This window comes from Oryctolagus cuniculus, chromosome 15 (genome assembly GCF_051225735.1).
Source record: "Oryctolagus cuniculus isolate XC-2025 breed Fujian yellow rabbit chromosome 15, ASM5122573v1, whole genome shotgun sequence".
NCBI lineage: Eukaryota > Metazoa > Chordata > Mammalia > Lagomorpha > Leporidae > Oryctolagus > Oryctolagus cuniculus.
The window spans coordinates 65,903,852-65,923,485 of NC_142881.1; the positions used below are offsets into that span (position 1 = coordinate 65,903,852).

The 19,634-nt window shown below is 41.6% G+C and overlaps 1 protein-coding gene across 5 annotated transcripts in view; it reads left to right on the plus strand.

Moving 5' to 3' along the window:
- The window catches only part of SAMD8 (sterile alpha motif domain containing 8), a 128,479-nt gene that overhangs the window by 81,765 nt on the left and 27,080 nt on the right, over window positions 1-19,634 (plus strand). For all 5 annotated transcript variants that reach the window (XR_016220975.1, XM_070057881.2, XM_070057873.2 and 2 more), the window contains one exon: window positions 17,721-18,313. Coding sequence is in view for 4 of the 5 variants with exons in the window: in XM_070057873.2 (XP_069913974.1) it covers window positions 17,721-18,313 (593 nt within the window). In the remaining variant the exon portion in view is untranslated. The remainder of the gene's footprint in view (window positions 1-17,720; window positions 18,314-19,634) is intronic.

A 19,634-nucleotide genomic window follows, 5' to 3' on the forward strand; every position in this document is an offset into this window, starting at 1 on the left:
CCTTGTTCTTGTTTCTTGTATTTCTGTATTTCTTTTTAGGCATTGTGGAAACACTTGTTGGTTTTCTCCTTTGCTGGCTTTTATCTTTGAACTATGCTTCTATGGCTTAGTGGAGGGTCTGCTCCTTCAGTGGATATCCAGTGTTGTGTGCTGGGTGGGGCCAGGGAGCTCTGGTCCGTGCTCATGGGTAGGGTGAGAGTCCAGGGAGACACCCACACTGGGCGTGGTAGATCTCTATTGTCAGCAGGGGTGAGTGTATAATCCTATCTGCTGGCATAATCACAACCACACCTCCTCTCTTCCAAGGAAAGGTTTACCCACCATGCTACAGTCCCCTCCTACGCAGGTGCATGAACCATACAAAGGATCTGTGCAGTCAGTGAGCACCCAACCCTCTGCTATGACCTACCCCTGTCAGGGAACTTTGAGCACTGAAGCCATATACAGTGATTGCCCAGAGACCTAGCTAGACCTCACACTCTGTCATGCAGCCACAGATTCTCACAGTCATATCGCACAAGGTTCCTGCAGTCTTGGGGTACAGGGGATCCACTTGCAGCTCTGTGAGCTTACTACAGAGAGAGCAGAGTCTCTCATAGCCAGCCTCCTGCAGGTGCTCCACTTTGGCTGTTTGAGCCTTGGTACCTGTGAAAGGGCGGGGGATGGGAAGGCCTCATAGTCCTAAGTGGGTGCCCAGCCCCTGCCAGCCCTCTAGACCAAACTGAAAGTCAGTGAGGAATGCAGATTTATCCCTGTGATAAAATCCCCTGATAAAATCCCCTAGACGCCTGTCAGCTGCCACAGCCTCTTGGTATTAAGATGGCGTTTTCTCCCTCCTGGTCATGGGACGCCCTTGTGAGAAGATGGGGAGAAAGAAATGTTCTAGCATTAGGTGGCTAGGGCTCCAGGCAAGACTCATTCAAGTCAGTGTGATCCATGAGTTTCTCCCTCAGGCAGTATCACCAGTGACATGGGCTGCCACAGCCTGCTCTCACCTTGCTCTCAGAAGCTGGGCATCTCCTCCAGCCCCGGCTGCGGGAGTCAAGGGTGGTGTCCTTGCTTTCTGCTACGGGTTTGTACCGTCCACACTGCTCTACGGCATCTCTCGTCTTTCTTTAGAATTTCCGCTGCAAACTTCTCTCCGATTTTCTCTTAGGTATGTACTTCCTCTGCTTTTCTTCTGTTATTTTCCCTGTCAAAATCAGCACTTTTTTTTTTTTTTTTCCTATTGAGGCTTTTAACTTTGGGTACTTGTTCTGAAAGGTAACAATTTATAGGTCTTAAGGGCCTTTACTGATAATATTTAGTCAGGGTTAAGTGTTAAGAGACAGAAACCACTTTAAGCTCTGGACTAGGCTACTAGGGAATGACCTCTAGGACACAGTTTAAACCATTCTGTCAGAAGGGTGCTACTTTTGCCATAGTCAGAAGGTTGGTATTAAGAGACCAGTAGGGGGCTGGCACCGTGGCTTACTAGGCTAATCCTCCGCCTTGCAGCGCCGGCACACCGGGTTCTAGTCCCTGTCGGGGTGCCAGATTCTGTCCTGGTTGCCCCTCTTTCAGGCCAGCTCTCTGCTATGGCCCGGGAGTGCAGTGGAGGATGGGCCAAATCCTTGGGCCCTGCACCCGCATGGGAGACCAGGAGAAGCACCTGGCTCCTGGCTTCGGATCAGTGTGATGCGCTGGCCACTGGCCGCAGCGCGCTGGCCGCGGCAGCCATTGGAGGGTGAACCAACGGCAAAGGAAGACCTTTCTCTCTGTCTCTCTCTCTCACTGTCCACTCTGCCTGTCAAAAAAAAAAAAAAAAAAAAAAAAAAGAGAGAGAGAGAGACCAGTAGGGAACCATGGAGTTTAAGAATATAATATCTCAGTTCCCAAAAAACCACAACAAAAATAAAACAGCCAACCTAATTAAAAGGTCTTGAATAGGTATTTCTCTAAATAAAATATATAAATGTCCAATAAACATGAATAAATGTTCAACATCAGTAATTATTAGAGAAACCAACTCAAAACCTCAATGAGATACCTTTTCACACTCACTAAAATGGCTCTTTTCTTAAACACAACAAAACAAAACCAGAAAGTAATTGTTGGTAAGAGTGTAGAAAAGTCAGAACACTTAGTGCACACTGCTGGTGGAAATATAACATAGTTCAGGTATTCTGGAAAATGATATAGTGACTCTTCAAAAAGTTAAACCAAGGGGCTGATGCTGTGACGCTGGCATTCCATATGGGTACCAGTTCAAGTCCCAGCTGTTCCACTGCTGATCCAGTTCCCTGTTGATGGCCTGGGAAAGCAGTGGAAGATGGCCCAAGTGCTTGGCTCCCTGCCCATGTGGGAGACCAGGAAGAAAATCCTGGCTCCTAGCTGCAGATTGGCCCAGCTCCAGCCATTGTGGCCATTTGGGGAGTGCACCAGTGGATGGAAGATCTTTCTCTCTATCTGTCTCTCTCTATAACTCTACCTGTCAAATAAATGAAAATCTCTTAAAAAAAAAAAGTTAAACAAAATTACCATATAAGTCAGCTTCTGGTAATTGAAAGAAGTGAAAACAGAGGCTTGAAGAAGTATCTGTGCACCCGTGTTTAGAGCAACTCATCTGTTGACAGACGAGTGGATAAACCAATGTGGTGTATACAGTTTTTCAGCTGTACAGAGGAAGGAAATTCTGACACATCACAATAAGAATAAGCCTTAAAGACATTATTAAGTGAAATAAGCCAGACAGAAGGACTGATTTTGTATAATTCTACTTATATGAAGAGGCAAATTCATAGCAACTGAAAGTGAATTAGAGGTTACCAGGGACTAGAAGTGCCAGGGAGGATGGGATTTATTGCCTTATGGTTAGAGTGTTTCTGCTTGAGGTCATAGAAAATTTCTGGAGATGGATGGTGGTTGCACAGTAATGTGAATGTACTTAATATGTAGCTGTACATTTAAAATGATTGAAGTGATACATTTTATAATATGTATAATTTCCACATGCTCAAAAGGATGTATCATAGCTAGCTAGAATCAGGATGCCAGTACTGCTGTCCTACAGCTATAGCTAGTTTCTGATACAGTTACTGACTGAAAACTGGAAAATTATGCACACACATAGAAAACCATCATTTCCTTAGTCATCCTGTGGATAGCCAAAACTTTTTAGGAAAATGGCCCTTTTCACCTTTTGCTTTTCCACATCTTACATCAGACCTTCTAGTTGGCTGAAACTTAATTCACATTTAGCACCCTAGTTGCAAGGGATGCTGGGGAATATTTTTTAACTTTTCAGGCTTACATGTAGTAGGAGGAAATAGCTAGAGGGAGGTTGAAGAAGATGCTGAATGTCAGTTCATCTTGTGTGTCACAGCACTGAGTCAGTGGTGATTCATAGGTGGTCATGTTCCTTTTAGTCCAGTCAGCATTCCCAGCAGTGGCCAGAGTGTCCTGCAACCGGTCAGTCACAGAGGTGGGGTGGGATGAAACAAATAGCTACAACAAGGCAGACTAGGGAAAGGGTTTGTTTATAGTCATTATCTCCTTTTGCAGTTAGAGACTTGCTGTGCTTTTAGTTTGTTAAATCTAGCATACATACAGTATTTGAGGTTTTAATAGGGGAATTCTGAATTGAGATATTTATTATACTGTTGTGAAAGAGATTTGGATTACCTAATACGAAGCATTAGACTCTGGTTAAAGAATAGCTATGCTAATGTTTAGGGCTATTAGATTTAGGTTATATATATGATAAACTTTCATCAAGTGTGTTTATAAGAACATAAAAAATGTACTGAACTCTTCTGCACTTAGGCTGGTGAAGAATCTGATCTATGTGGAATGGAAAGAAACAAATTTACTAATAAGGAATGTGCTGAAAATTACATTTTTCTCTTTACAGTTTTCAAAAATTTCTAACCAGAGTCCACCAAAAAGATAAAGTCTCTTTTGTTCCACACTGGACAGAACAGTCAGCCACTTTTGTTTATTATCTGCAACTTGAACCTCAGTTGAACTAATGTCTACTGGTAGATTCTGCAGAAGTGGACTCTTTTTTCAGTGTCTTGATGATACAGTACTGACTTTTGATAAGTAATTTCTTAATTATTCTAGATTTTATCTTAAATTGGAATGTTTCCTTTATACATACTAATTAACATTTTGGACAAGTACCAAACTTAGTGTGCAGTGCTTTTTAATGTGGATCAACTCTAGTGATGTAACTGAGTTAGTATTTAAGTGATATCTTGGATGCTTTGATATAGCTCCTCTGCTTCTAGAATTCTAACCTAAGGCCCTGCTGTCCTCTTTGTAATAATAATAAAATTGTGAACAATTACCTACCATAAGGAAACGGACAGATTATAGTGTAGTCATACGATGGAATGTCATAAAGTATATTTTTGAAGGGTGTTTCATAACATTAAACAGGACTCATGCAATAGTGTTCATGATACAGGATTACATATAGTATGATTTCTCTTAATAGAAAATTCTGTACGTGTGAGAAATGCAATAAATTACAAGGCATAGTTCTCTAGAGAGTACTTAATTTTTTAAAAAATATTCTTTAAGGAATATGTGATGCTGCTGTGTATTTCTCTGCCCTCTTATTATAGAAATACATTATTTAAAAGATTTAAACAGTGCAGAAATTTGCAAACTAAAACCATAAAAATCATTTTTCAGTCCTTTACATGGAGAGATAAAGTCTGGTTTATCAGTTTGTTCTTTTATGGATTTTGCTTTTGATGTCATATCTAAGAGTTCTTTACCTAATTTAAGGTCAGAAAGACTTTTCTTCTGTTTCATTTTAGAAGTTTTTTAGTTTTAGATTTTACATTAGGTATATGATCCATTCTGAGTTAATTTTTATCTATGGTGGGAGGTATGGATTCATGTATCCTTTTGTTCCTATACGATTTGAACAAAAGACCATTCTTTTTCCACTGAATAGCCTTTGCACATTTGTAGAAAGTCAGATATATGTGTGGGCCTATTTCTAGACTCCATTTTTTGTTCTGTATCTTTATGCCAGTGCCACTTTGTCTTTTTTTTTTTTTTTTTTTAAGGTTTATTTATTTCAAAGGCAGAACAGAGAAAGGGTGAGACAGATCTTCTGTCCACTAGTTCCCTTCCCATATGGCCACAACAGCCAGGGCTGGGCCAGGCTGAAACCAGACAGGAATTTTGTGCTGGTCTTCCACATGAGTAGCAAGGGTCCAAGTACCTGGGCTATCTTCAGCTGCCTTCCCAGGCACATTAGCAGGAAACTGGAACAGAAACAGAGCTGCTGGGATTTGAACTGGTATTCCAGTATGGGATGTCAGCATTGTAACCTGTGGCTTAAACTGGTATACCACAGTGCAGTCCTTCAGTCCTTCTTCTATCTAGTCTTTTTTTTTTTTTTAATTAAATATTTATTTTGAAAGTCAGAGTTACAGAGAGAAGTCTTCCTTCTGCTGGTTCACTTCCCAGATGGCCACAACAGTCAGGAGCCAGGAGTTTCATCTGAGTGTCTCCTGTGAGTGACAGGGGCCCAAACACTTGTTCTATTTACCACTGCTTTTCCCAGGCCCTTAGCAGGGAACTGGCTTGGAAGTGGAACAGCCAGGACATGAACCAGTACTCTTAGGGCATGCCAGTGTCTGAGGCAGCGTTTTTTTTTTTCTTTTTTTTATTTTATGAGATTTAAAAGTATGTTTAGAATCAAGGACCTACAGCCAGAGGGTCATGGAGAGGAGCATCCAAGAGGAAAACCCAAAATGGACTGGTGGCAGTCAGCTTTAAGAACAATTTTGAAGGAAAAAAAAAAAAAAACTTTCACGATTAGATTGACATTCAGTTACCAGGCAGGGACAAAAAAAAAAAAAAAAAAAAAAAAAAAACCTGAAAAGACCTTATTTACAATTCTCTATCATGTTTGGCCTGCTAAAGGGGGTAGATAACTTATTTTCACAGTAAGCTGGGAGCTCTGGAGGAGCTTCCTTGCTATTCTCATGGTAAATTTGGAGATTCTGAAGGAAGGAGGGTGGCCTGTGTTCTTGTGGAAGGAAGCAAATATTTTAGACCCTAGGTTGCATTGGGATCCCCTGACTATCTGTTAACCCGTCTGACTCCTCACATTCCCTGCTCCCGGAGATGGAAGCCCTAACATCTTTAGTGGGAACTGGGCGGATGATAGCTCTGGACAGACAGTGGTTCTACCCGCTGCACCACAACACCAGCCTCTGCTATTTTGACCTGATTAGTATAGTATGATAGACAGAATTAAAGATGACTCTCAATGACTATGCTGTTGATGATAGGAAGGGGGACATGTAAACATGTGATATCACTCAGTGATTAGGTTATGTTATGTGTCACAGTTGGCTAAGGGAGATTGTCAGTGTATGTTATCTAATCAAGAAAGCCCTTAAAAGGAGCTGGGTTTTTACTGGAAAAAAAGATTCCAAGCACAAAGTGATATCAGAGATGACCCCCTAAACTCTCTACAGCAATGTGGCCCCTTAATGTTCCCCAGAAGCTCCATCTAGGGTGCCACATATGCTACTGGAATTTGGGGTGCCATACAATATCACCATATGCTTACTAATAAATCCCCAACATTAATAAGCCTGAGAGAGTTCTTGCCTAATATTTAGAGAAGAATTCTAAATACCGGCATCCATAAACGAGGCAGCATGGTACATTTTAGGCTTTTATTTAGTGTGAAAGGTGCATAGGAAAGTGAGGGCTTTAGTTCAGTTTAGAGAGGGGAAAATCTGGAAACTAGGGTAGCGTCCATACCAAGCAGAGAACAGGCCAAAAGCCACGTGCAGCAAGTGCTTTGAGCTGCTATCCACCGCTTATCACCGGCAGCAAAGCAGAGGCAGGGAGCCTTTGGGACGCTCCTTACCTTTTATATATTTTTCACAGGGGAGTGGCTTTTGGGCAGGTGGGCACTCTGGTATCCTCAGGTAGAGCTTGATGTCACACAAGGGCTTGGTGAGGGTATCAAGTAGGGTGTGAGGTCACACAGGGGCGTGGCGAAGGCATGGTCTTCCAGCTCACAAACCCAATAGGTTTTAGCCTGACTACTTCATTCCCCTCTCAGAAACTCCAGACCTTAATCTTAAGGGGATGTTGATGGGTGTCGAGTCACCATCTTCTGTAGCTGCTTCCTGCTTATTAGGGGCACAGACCCTGCCTGTTCTCAGTCTGGAAGTCTCTGCCTATCTCATCTAATGAGTTCACTTCACGAGCTGGGGCTCTTTTAGTCACCGGCATCATCTGTGTCCCCTGCATGGTCATCATTATTCTCAAAAGTTGCTGGGTTCTGAAACAGAGAGAGGTAAATCTGGGTTCATACCAAGCACCAGGAACCAGCCATGTGGAGGAGCATCTAGGCCAGGAAGCCTAAGGCGGGTGGCCCGAAGGCCTCGCACCCTGGGGACACAGGGCTACAGCCAGCCCCCTCCTGGCAAGAGGCCAGGAAATAGAAGAGAAGGGCCAGACTTAAAAGCCCCAGAAGGGCTTTTAACCCACTTCTAAAGGGGAGTGGTTAATTAACCTGATTGGCTGGTGGGCACCCAGGTGTGGCCAGGTAGGGTGTGAGGTCACACATGGGCGTGGCAAAGGCATGGTCTTCCAGCTCACAAACCTAATCTGTTTTAACCTGTATGCCTGCCTACTTCATTAGGAAACTAAAAACAGGATGCTGGCTTTCAGGATGAGAGATCAAATGTCTAGGAAAGCCCAGAGCCACAAGTTTATGTTAATTTGTTACACAGCAAATAGAAAACAAATGCAAATAGCTGTATAATCTTGAAATCAACCATCTAATTTTGTTCTTTCTCAAGGTTGTTTTGGATATTCTGCATCCTTTGGAGTTCTGTATGAACATTTTTTTTAAAGATTTATTTATTTATTTGAAAGGCAGAGTTACAGAGGCAGAGGCAGAAGCAGAGAGAGGTCTTCCATCTGCTAGTTCACTCCCCAAATGGCTGCAGTGGCCAGAGGTGGACTGATCCGAAGCCAATAGCCAGGAGTTTCTTCTGGGTCTCCACGTGGGTGCAGGGGCCCAAGCACTTGGGCCGTCATCCACTGCTTTCCCAGGCCATACCAGAGAGTTGGATGGGAAGTAGAGCAGCCAGGACTCAAACCAGTGCCCATATGGGATGCCAGTATTGCAGGCGGTGGCTTTACCCGCTAAGCCACAGATTCAGCCCCCTGTATAAACTTTTGAGATAACTATCAATATCTACCAAAAAAACTTGTTGATTTTGATTGGAATTGCATTGAATTTATAAGTCAATTTGGAGAGAACTGACATCTCTGACTATCTAGGTTTTCTAGTTGTGTTTTTTTTGTTTTGTTTTGTTTTTTTGTTTTTTTTTTTTTGTTTTTGTTTTGTTTTTGTTTTTGCCAGGCAGAGTTAGACAGTAAGAGAGAGAGACAGAGAGAAAGGTTTTCCTTCCATTGGTTCATCCCCCAAATGGTCGCTACGGCCGGCGTGCTGCACCAATCTGAAGCCAGAAGCCAGATGCTTCTCCTGGTCTCCCATGTGGGTGCAGGGCCCAAGAACCTGGGCCATCCTTCACTGCACTCCCAGGCCACAGCAGAGAGCTGGACTGGAAGAGGAGCAACTGGGACTGGAACCCAAGGTGCCGGCACCGCAGGCGGAGGATTAGCCTAGTGAGCCATGGCACTGGCCTAGGTTTTTATAGTTTTTAGTGTACAGGTCTTTCCCATATTTTGTCAGATTTTCTTTAAGTACTTCATGTTTTTTATGCTTTTATAAATGATTTTTTTTGTTTTGTTTTGTTTTGTATTTTGCTTGAAACAGAGTTACAGAGAAGCAGAGGCAGAGAGAGAAAGTCTTCTATCCACTGGTTCACCCACCAAAATGGCCACAACGGCTGCAGCTGCACCCATCTAAAGCCAGGAGCCAGGAGTTTGTTCCAGGTCTCCCACATGGGTGCAGGGGCCCAAGGACTTGGGGTCATATTCTACTTCTTTCTAAGGCCATAGCAGAGAGCTGGATCAGAAGTAAAGTAGCCAGGACTCAAAGAGGTGCCCGTATGGCATGCCGGCACTGCAGGTGGCAGCTTTACCCTCTAAGCCACAGCACTGGCTCCAATGATTTCGTTTTATAAACAGCATTCTTATTTGTTGCTAGTATATAGAAATACAGTTGATTTTTATATATTGATCTTGTATAGAATAGTTTTGTCAAACTGACATTGGTTCTATCAGCCTTTTTTTCTTGTAGATTCCATTTAATTTTGTACATGAGTGATCAAGTCTGCAAATACAGTTTTATTTCTTCATTTTCTTTTTTTTTTAAGATTTTATTTTATTTATTTGAAAGTCAGAGTTACACAGTGAGAGGAGATGCAGAGAGAGAGAAGAGAGGTCTTCCATCCGTTGATTCACTCCCCAGATGGCCGCAATGGCCGGAGCTGCGCCGATTCGAAGCCAGGAGCCAGGAGCTTCTTCTGGGTCTCCCACGAGGGTTCAGGGGCCCAAGGACCTGGGCCATCCTTTACTGCTATCCCAGACCACAGCAGAGAGTTGGATTGGAAGTGGAGCAGCTGGGACTAGAATCGGCGCCCATATGGGATGCCGGCGCTTCAGGCCAGGGCTTTAACCCGCTGCGCCACAGCACCGGCCCCTGTTTCTTCATTTTCAATCTGCGTGCTTTTTGTTTCTTCTTCCCTTGCTGCACGGGCCAGTACTACCGGTGCTTTATAGAAGTGGTGAGAATAGACAGTCTTGTCTTATTTGTTGTATTATGGAGAAAGCATTCAGTCTTTCTCAGTTAAGTATGATGTTAGCCGTAGGATTTACCCTTTACCCTTTAAGTTGATAAAAGTTTTCATTTATTCTTATTTTGTCAAGAGTTTTCATCAGGAGTGAGTATTGGATTTTGCCAAGTGCATTTCTACATCTTTTTAGATTGTCCTGTTACTTCTTGTATTAGTTTCTTAATATGGTGAATCCTTTTGGTTTTTTGGTAGGTTAATAACTATGTTCTTGGAATAAATGCTGCTTGGTTGTGATGTATTATCCTTTTTCTGTTTTGTTAGATTCATAATATTTAGAATTTTTGCATTTATGTTCATGAGTGATATCAATTTGTAGTTTTTTCTTTCTTTTTTTATTTTCTTTTATTTTGTCTTATTTTGATATCAAGTTAACAGTGACCTTATAGAATAAATTCAGAAATTCTCACTTATTTTTTCAAAGAGTTTATAGAATCTGTGATATTTCTTTCTTAAATCCTTGTTAGAACTTGCCAGTGAAGCCCTCTGGGCTTGAAATTTTCTTTGTGAGAATGATTTTAACTACCTATTCAGTTTTTTAGTATATATTGAGCTATTGAGTCTATTAATTCTTCTTCAGTGACGTTTGGTAATTTGTATGTTTTTTTTTTAAATGCTTACATGTACTTCTACCATTTATTTATTTATTTATTTGAGAGGCAGAGTGACAGGGGGCCCACACACACAGCGGGTGTGGGGTGGGGAGATATCTTCTGCAAATTCACTCTCTAAATGCCTACAACATCTGGGTCTGGACCAGGCTAAAGCCAGGAACCCAAAAGCCAATGTGGGTCTCTCACATGGGCAGGAGCTCAAGTACTTGGGCCATCATCCCTCCTAGGTACGTTATCTACTGTAGTTGTGTGGAACATTCTCTGTCAGCCTGTTTTAAGTTGATTAGCTCACCTCTGATTTGCCTCCTTATGATCTTTTGTCTGCTTGTCACAGCAATTGTTGAGAGTTGACATCTCCCAAAAAAAATTACGATTTTATCTTTTTTTCTGCAGTTCTGTTAGAGCTTTACCTCACATATTTTGCTCTCATATTAATTTGTTGCCTATATACTTACGAGTTCTGTGTTTCTTTATTGTTTTCAAGTGGCCTTTTTAAAAAATCTCTTATTATATTCTTTGCTCTGGAATCTGCTTGTTCTAATATCTTTTTTGTATTTAAATTGTGTTTCTTAAAGACAGCACATATTTTGTATATTTTTATCCTATCTGAAAGTTTCTGCCTTTTAATTATTAAATACCTTTATTAGAAAGAGACACAAGGGTCCCGCGCTGTATGTAGTACAGCGGGTTAAAGCCCTAGCCTGCAGTGCCGGCAAACCCTAAGTCAGGAGCCAGAGCCAGGAAATGAACCCAGGCTCTTCAGTGTGGAACCTGGTATCATAGTGTCTTAACTGCTAGGCCAAATGCCTGCCCCAAATTGAATCTTTTTTGTGTGTCCATGTTTGTATTAACTTTTCAATTGTATGTCATACAGTTATTATAACATTTTAATTTCCTTATACAGACACATTATGTCTGTTCTGGATCGATCTTTGTTGATTCATTGTTCTCATTATAGGTGACAGTTTTCTGTTTCTTTGCATGCCTGTTAATCTTTGGATGGCAGACTTTGAGAAATTTAGCTGTTGGGTTCTGGATACTTCTGTATTCCACCTATTAGTATTCTGGAGTTTGTTGTGGAATACAGTTGAATTATTTGAAAATAATTTCATGCTTTGGATGAATCTTGCTCCAAGATTCCTTAGGCTGGACCAGAGACTATTTACTCTAAGGCGCTTTTTCTTTAATAGCAGCAGCATGATATTTTGGACCAAATAATTCTTTGTTTTTTTTTTTTTGGAGGGGAGAAAATCCTATGTACTAAAGAATATTTACTATATTCTTAGATATTTTATATGTAATAGCATCTCTGGCCTCTACTCTAGTCCTAGTTGGGACAGTCAGAATGTCTGCTGACTTTGCCAAATGTCCTAGTAGAGTAGGGAAATTGCCCTTACTTGAGAACCAATGCTTGAGGGTTAGTTTCACCTCATTACTATGGTAGAATCCTTCTGTGTACTCTACCCAAAGCCCCATGAATCATGAGTTTTTCATTCTTGGCCTTATGTAAATGCTGGACATTACTTTTCATTTCTTTGGTGCACATAGCCAGGAGGACATTTGCTGGGTTGTATGCTAAGCGTATGTTTAGTTTTTTTATGAAACTGCAAAACAGTCTTTCAGCATGGCTGTATGATTTTACATTTCCCTTGCATACAGTTTCTCTGCATTCTGGACAGCATTTCATAGTGCAACAGATCAGTATTCAGCTGAACTTGATCTGCTAGGTAGACCCTCTGTAGATTTCTGGCGTTCTCTGCGTATCTCTCTCCTCTCCAGTATTTTATCCCACAAACAGTAGTCACCTTGATTGCTAGAGATTCTTCAGCTTCCTTTCCTTAGATCAGCAAGTCAGCAAGGCCTCATCTAGGTTTCCCATCCTCACCTCTCGTTGCTTTGAAATTCTCAAAGGCAGTAAGCTAGGTGATAGGGCTTACCTTGTTTCCTGTCTTGGGGATTTGTCACTTATCTCCTGTCGTGGAGCCCCCCCTCCCCGCCATGTATTTTGTCTGTTTTTTGGTTGTTTCAGGACAGAGTGTAAATCTGGTCTTTGTTTTATTATATGTTGGCCAGAATAAAAAAAATCTCTTAACAGTTGATTTGTGTCAGTTACTGATTTAAAGCTGAAAGAATTCTTAAACATTTACAAGCCTAATTTCTTCATCTTATCAACTGGTGTGAAACCTGTATGTGTCATATTCTTTATTCAAAGCCTCCTGTTCCCTGTAATTCCTGTAGTGTAACATAAATATTAAATGGGCCCTAAAGCTTTTTATCATCTCAATGTACTTTAATACAGGCTTTCACAGTGTTTCATGATTTCATGTGGGCCTCCAAGTATTACATGGTAGCATACAATTAAAGGACATGCACTGACCTGATGGGGCAGAACTGTGGAATGTGTCATGCTTTTAGGGCATTCCCACAGCAGGCTCAAAGGCTTCCAGGAGGCTTCCATGTATAATAACTCATATTTTCTAGCAGCTAAAACATCAGCATCAAAGCCTGTTAGTCAGATTGAGATCGTAAAGAACTGGTGAATTAAGACGTTGCCAGGAGGGATGGGGGGAGTGGATCTTCTGAGCAGAGTGTGAGGTGAAACTATTCTGAAGAATAATGCTACCAGGATGGGAGTAACTTGGAACCCTTTGGTGGTAAGCTGCTAGGGGAAATGTAGTAGAAGAGAAGCAATGTTTGTATGAGATGTACTTCTTTATCATTTTGCTGTATAACCGTTGCAGAGTTTATAGCATCTGCTTGTTGAATAGCCAGAGATAAAGTAATTTAGTCAGAGCATACCTTGGGAAAAAGAAATGTATGTAGTAGGTAAGATAAAACCATCTATGTATGTGAAGTAAAATAGCAAAGTTATAGTTTAATGAAATTTTATATATGAATATACGAAGTCGTATATAATGCATCAATGTGTAAATTCCATGTGTTAAAGGGAGTAAATTTCCGTTCCTTGATCTTTCTGATGGTGGTGATACCACTATAGCTGAAAAGAGTTGAGTAGGAATTTTTCTAACTGCAGTATATAAGAACTAAACAAGTTTTTAAAAAATGGAGTCTCCTCATGAATGAATGGATATTAACTTTGTAAGACTGAAAAAATTGTGATATTAATTTTGTAAGACTGGTTTGATAATATTCAAAGCACTGTCTCTTTGGAAACAAAGTATGATTTAAGCTTTCCAAAATCTAGGATTCCTTCTTAAGCAATTAAGAAATAAATACTTAATGGTTAACTGACATTTCAGGAACGGTTGTCTGTGGGTGATTTTATTGTGTGTTTCTTATTTTCTGAATAATTTTGAGGATAAAAGTGGTGGTCATGCATTTAGAGTGTTTGCCATTGCTGGGTGATTATAAGTCTTCATGGCCAAAGTTTGTGTGGATATGGGAAGAATGTGGATTAGTATCAGCTTTTTACTTTCTTCAATGTAAGGAGTCATAGAAGGTTTTTCATAGCCAGAAGTTATAAGACAATGAAAGGGGGGCCGGCACGTGGTGCACTGGGTTAATCCTCCCCCTGCGGCGCCGGCATCCCATGTAGGCGCCTGTTCTAGTCCCAGTTACTCTTCTTCCTGTTCAGCTCTCTGCTGTGGCCTGGGAAAGTGATGGAGGATGGTCCAAATCCTTGGGCCCCAGCACCAGCGTGGGAGACCTGGAAAAAGCTTCTAGCTCCTGGTTTTGGATTGGTGTAGCTCTGGCTGTTGCAGCTACTTGGGGAGTGAACCAACAGGGAAGACCTTCCTCTCTGTCTCTCTCACTGTAATTCTACCTGTCAAATAAATAAATACAAATCTTAAAAAAAAAAAAAAAAAGACAATGAAAGGGACTGGCACCATGGCATAGCACATAAAGCTGCAGCCTGCAGTGCTGGCATTCCAGATGGCGCCAGTTCAAGTCCCGGCTGCTCCCCTTCTGATCCAGCTCTCTATTGTGGCATGGGAAAGCAGTAGAAGATGGTTCAAATTCTTGGGCCCCTGCACCCATGTGGGAGACCTGGAAGAAGTTCCTGGCTTCAGATTGGCATATCTCCAGCCATTGTGGCTATCTGGGGAGTAAACCAGCGGATGGAAGACTCTCTCTCTATGCCTCTCTGTAACTCTGCCTTTCAAATAAATAAATAAATCTTTAAAAAAAATGAGGCAGTGCTCGTTTTGGCAACACATATACTAAAAAGAAATGAAGCAATGAAAACCTTAAATCAAGAGTTACTAAGTCTGAAAGAGGAAGAAGATAGTATCAGAAAAGATATTCATTTGTGGTTTTTTTTTTTTTTTTTTTTTTTTTTTTTTTTTTTTTTTGAGGGGCCGAGAGGCAGAGATCTTCCATTTCCTGGTTCACTCCCCAAATGCCTGCAATCACCAAGGCTAGGCCAGGCTGAAACTGGGAGCTGGGAACTCCATCCAAGTGCCCCCCACATAGGTGGTAGGGACCCAAGTAGTTGAACCTGTCACCTGCTACCTCCCAGGGTGTGCTTTAGCAGGAAGCTGGACTGGAAGCAGAGTAGCAGGGACCTGAACCAGGCCTTCTTATGTGGGACGCAGGCCATCCAAGAAGGCAACTGAACAGCTGTGCAAAACACCGGCCCTGTTTTTTTTTTTTAATAATAATTATTATTAATTTTGAATTTATAAACAAAAATTGTGAGAGAATACTTCACTGAGTTCCCATATATGCCTCACTCCATTTCCTCTATTATCGTTTCATATTAATATATTTGTTACAAATAATGAGCCATACCCAGATTCCCATATTTTTTTTACTCTAAATTCCTTTTACTCCATTCCTCCATGCCTCTGGTAATTAGCATTCTGTGTTCAGATTGAAGTTTTTTGTTTTTAATTCTAATTCCCACATATTAGGGAATTGTTGTATTTGTCTTTGTGTATCTGCCTTGTTTCACTCAATATGATATCCTTTAGTTCCAACCATTTTACTGCAATTGATGTTTTCATCCTTTTTTATAGCTGAATAATATTCTATTTTGTTTATATACTATGTTTTATTTACCTGTTGATGGACACTTTGGTTGATTCCTATTTTGTATATTGTGAACAGTGCTAACTTTAAACATGGCAGAGCAAGTATTTGATACAACAAGTTCAGGCCGTGGGGGTATATACCCAGTAGTGGGTTTGCTGGATCAAATGACAGGTTTATTTCTAGTTTTTAAAGAAATCTCCATTTTTTTCTAATATTTTATTCATTTATTTGAGAGGCAGAGTTGTAGACAAAGAGAGGGAAAGATAGAGAGGAAGTTCTTCCAACTGCTGATTCACTACCCAAATGGCCACAACAGCCAGAGCTGGACTGATCTGAAGCCAGGATCCAGGGTCTCCCATGGGGGTACAGGGACCCAAGCACTTGGGTCATCTGCTACTGCTTTCCCAGGCCATAGCAAAGAGCTGGAACAGCTGGGACGTGAACCTGCGTGCCACAGGCAGAGGCTTTACCTACTATGCCACAGCGCCAGCCCCCTCCACTGTTTTCCACAGTAATTGCACTAATTTGCATTCCCACCAACAGTGTTTAAGAGTTCTACTTTTGGGCCGCGGCTCACTAGGCTAATCCTCCGCCTTGCAGCGCCGGCACACCGGGTTATAGTCCTGGTTGGGGCACTGGATTCTGTCCCAGTTGCCCCTCTTCCAGGCCAGCTCTCTGCTGTGGCCCGGGAGTGCAGTGGAGGATGGCCCAAGTGCTTGGGCCCTGCACCCCATGGGAGACCAGGATAAGTACCTGGCTCCTGCCATCGGATCAGCGCCATGCGCCGGCCGCGGTGGCCATTGGAGGGTGAACCAACGGCAATAGGAAGACCTTTCTCTCTGTCTCTCTCACTGTCCACTCTGCCTGTCAAAAAAAAAAAAAGTGACTTGAAGAGCAGAGAAAAACCAGGCCAAGTGCTTGGGCCCCTACATGTATGTGGGAGACTGGAAGAAGCTCATGGCTCCTGTCTTCAGCCTGGCCCATTCCTGGATGTCGCGGCCATTTGTGAATGAAACAGTAGATAGAAGATTTTCTCTCTCTCTCTCTCTCTCCCCCCCCCCTTCCTCCCTCTCTCTCTCTCTCTCTGTAACTGTCTTTCAAATAAATAACTCTTTTAAAAAACTTTTGTTTTCATATAGGCCATTGTTTCCCATGTATCTGATATACTTTATAAACCTAATAGAGGTTCAAGTAACTATAATACAAGATGAATATAAACAGCTGTGCAGGATCAAAGTAGTAAAAATGACTAGTGCTGTTAAAATATGATATATTATTGGCCTTTCATAACTGTAGTATATAATTTGGGTCAACAAATTAATGAGTACATTGAAATGATAGTTTTCTTTTTAAATTTTTACTGCTGAAATCCCACTGATAGTTTAAGGATAAATTGTGTTATTCAATTCTATAGGGATATTCCAGGCACAGAAAAAACTGAGCTACTATTAAGATTCAAATTTATGTCTAGTTTACAGGCTTTGCTATCTGTTACAGAAATCGTTTATATGTGTAGTAGAGAGAGATACACTTTATTTAAAGAATTTCATGGAACTGGAGTTATCTATTTGCTTTTTTGTTTTTTTTTCCCCAAACTGGGGAGATACTTTTTCCATGAACATGAAAATTTCAGAAATTGATTGAGTTTTCTTGCATCTAAAAATCCTTCAAGTTCTAATTTTATGAAAAGTTAAAATGAGATTTTTTTCAATTCTCAACAATAGTCTTTTTTTTTTTTTTAAGATTATTTATTTGAAAGGCAGAGTTACACACAGAGAGAGAAGAAGAGGCAGAGAGAGAAAGCTCTTCCATCCGCTGATTTACTACCCAGTTGGCTACAACAGATGGAGCTTAGCCAATCTGAAGCCAGGAGCTTCTTCCAGGTCTTCCACGCAGGTGCAGGGGCCCAAGGACTTGGGCCATCTTCTACTACTTTCCTAGCAAAGAGCTGGATCGGAAGAGATGCAGCCCAGACTTGAACCAGTGCCCATATGTTATGCTAGCACTGAAGGCAGAAGCTTTATCTGCTACGCCACAATGCTGGCCCCTCAACAATACTCTTTAATTAATTATGGCTGGCATGCTATGGAAAAGCCATTTTTAAGATACCTTTCTGTGCAAGTGTTTTCTTATTACAATGTTAATCTACTAAAAACTACTCATTGTTGGATAATTTTTGTTCTTTTTCTGTAGAAGCCAGTAGGGCAGTGTAGGTAAGTTTCTATTTCTGGTATGTTTATGTGTGTTTGGCTCCTGAAGAAGTTGTTAGGACACAATGAAGTTTTTATTTTGTTTTTCTGTTTTCCCTTGACAGGCAGTGGAGGAGGAAATGGCAGGTCCTAATCAACTCTGCATTCGCCGCTGGACTACCAAGCACGTGGCTGTGTGGCTGAAGGATGAAGGCTTTTTTGAGTATGTGGACATTTTATGCAACAAACACCGACTTGATGGAATCACATTGCTAACATTGACTGAGTATGATCTCCGGTCTCCTCCTCTGGAAATCAAAGTCTTAGGGGACATTAAAAGACTAATGCTTTCAGTTCGAAAACTGCAGAAAATACATATTGATGTTTTAGAAGAGATGGGCTACAACAGTGACAGTCCCATGGGTTCCATGACTCCTTTTATCAGTTCTCTTCAGAGTGCAGAGTGGCTCTGCAATGGAGACCCCTCCCACGACTGTGATGGACTCATCACTGACTTGAATTCTGATCAGTACCAGTACATGAATGGTAAAAACAAGCATTCTGTTCGAAGATTGGACCCAGAATACTGGAAGACCATCCTGAGTTGTATATATGTTTTTATTGTGTTTGGGTTTACATCTTTCATTATGGTTATAGTCCATGAGCGAGTGCCTGACATGCAGACCTATCCACCACTCCCAGATATATTCCTAGACAGGTAAGTTCTGATTTTAGATGATAAGTGTGTGGAAGGTTGCTACAGCAGTGATGATATATTTATGATAATTAAGTTGTTTGTTTAGTTGGTTGATTATATTAGCTTCGTCTGGTAGTTTGAGACAATATACTTTGAAATCACTTTTTTCACTTGTAGTAAATTGGAGCTTAAGCCTTGGTGAGTGAGAAAGACCACTGCTTAATTTATTTTTCTCTAAGTATAGTTTCTTGGGAACCTCACATTTTAAAAGCAGGTTGTGTGGGGCTGGTGCTATGGCACAGTAGATTAATCCTCCTCCTGCTAATGTGCCTGGGAAAGCAGTAGGAAATGGTTCAAATGCTTGGGCCCCTGCATCCATTTGGGAGACTTGGATGGAGTTCCAGTTTCCTGACTTCAACCTGTCCTGCCGCTGCCATTGTAGCCACTTGGGGAGTGAACTAGCAGATGGAAGATCTCCCAACTGTCTGCCTCCCTCTCTGTAACTCTGCCTTTCATATAAATAAATACCTTAAGAAAAAAAAGGTTCACAAAACCAGTATACATGTTGAAAGAACATAGGGGGTGGGCATTGTGGCGTAGTGGGAAAAGCCGCCCCGCAGTGCCAGCATCCCATATGGGCGCTGGTTAGAGTCTGGCTGTTCTACTTCCAGTCCAGCTCTCTGCTAATGGCCTGGGAAAACAATAGAAGATGGTCCAAGCCCTTCGGCCCCTGCACCTGCATGGGAGACCTGGAAGAAACCCCTGGCTCCTGGCTTCAGATCAGCCCAACTCCTGCCGTTGGGGACATTTGAGGAGGGAACCAGTGGTTGGAAGACCCTCCCACACCTTCTTTTGCCTTTCAAATAAATAAATAAATCTTAAAAAAAAAAAAAAACAAACCATAGGAGCTGATTTGAAGGGGCTCCCACTGATCAAATTAGGACACCAAAAGTGATTATGGTAATGAACTATGCAGAGTAAGTAAAGAATCTGTGAACCCATATTAATAAACAAAAGTAGTAGGTGTTGTTCTTCAAGAATAATTATAGGGGCCAGCAATGTAGCATAATAGGGTAAGCTTCTGCCTGCATCCCTTATGGATACTGGTTTGAGTCCTGGCTGCTCCACTTCTGATCCAGCTCCCTGCTAATGGCCTGAGAAAGCAGTGGAAGGTTACGCAAGTGCTTTGGCCCATGCACACATGGGAGATGTGAAAGAGGTTCTTGGCTCTTGGCTGTTGGCTTTGGAACTGCCCACCTTCAGCCGTTGCAGCCATTTGGGGAATGAACCAGCAGATGTGAGATCTGTCTGTCTGTCTGTCTGTCTCTCCCCCTCTCCCTCC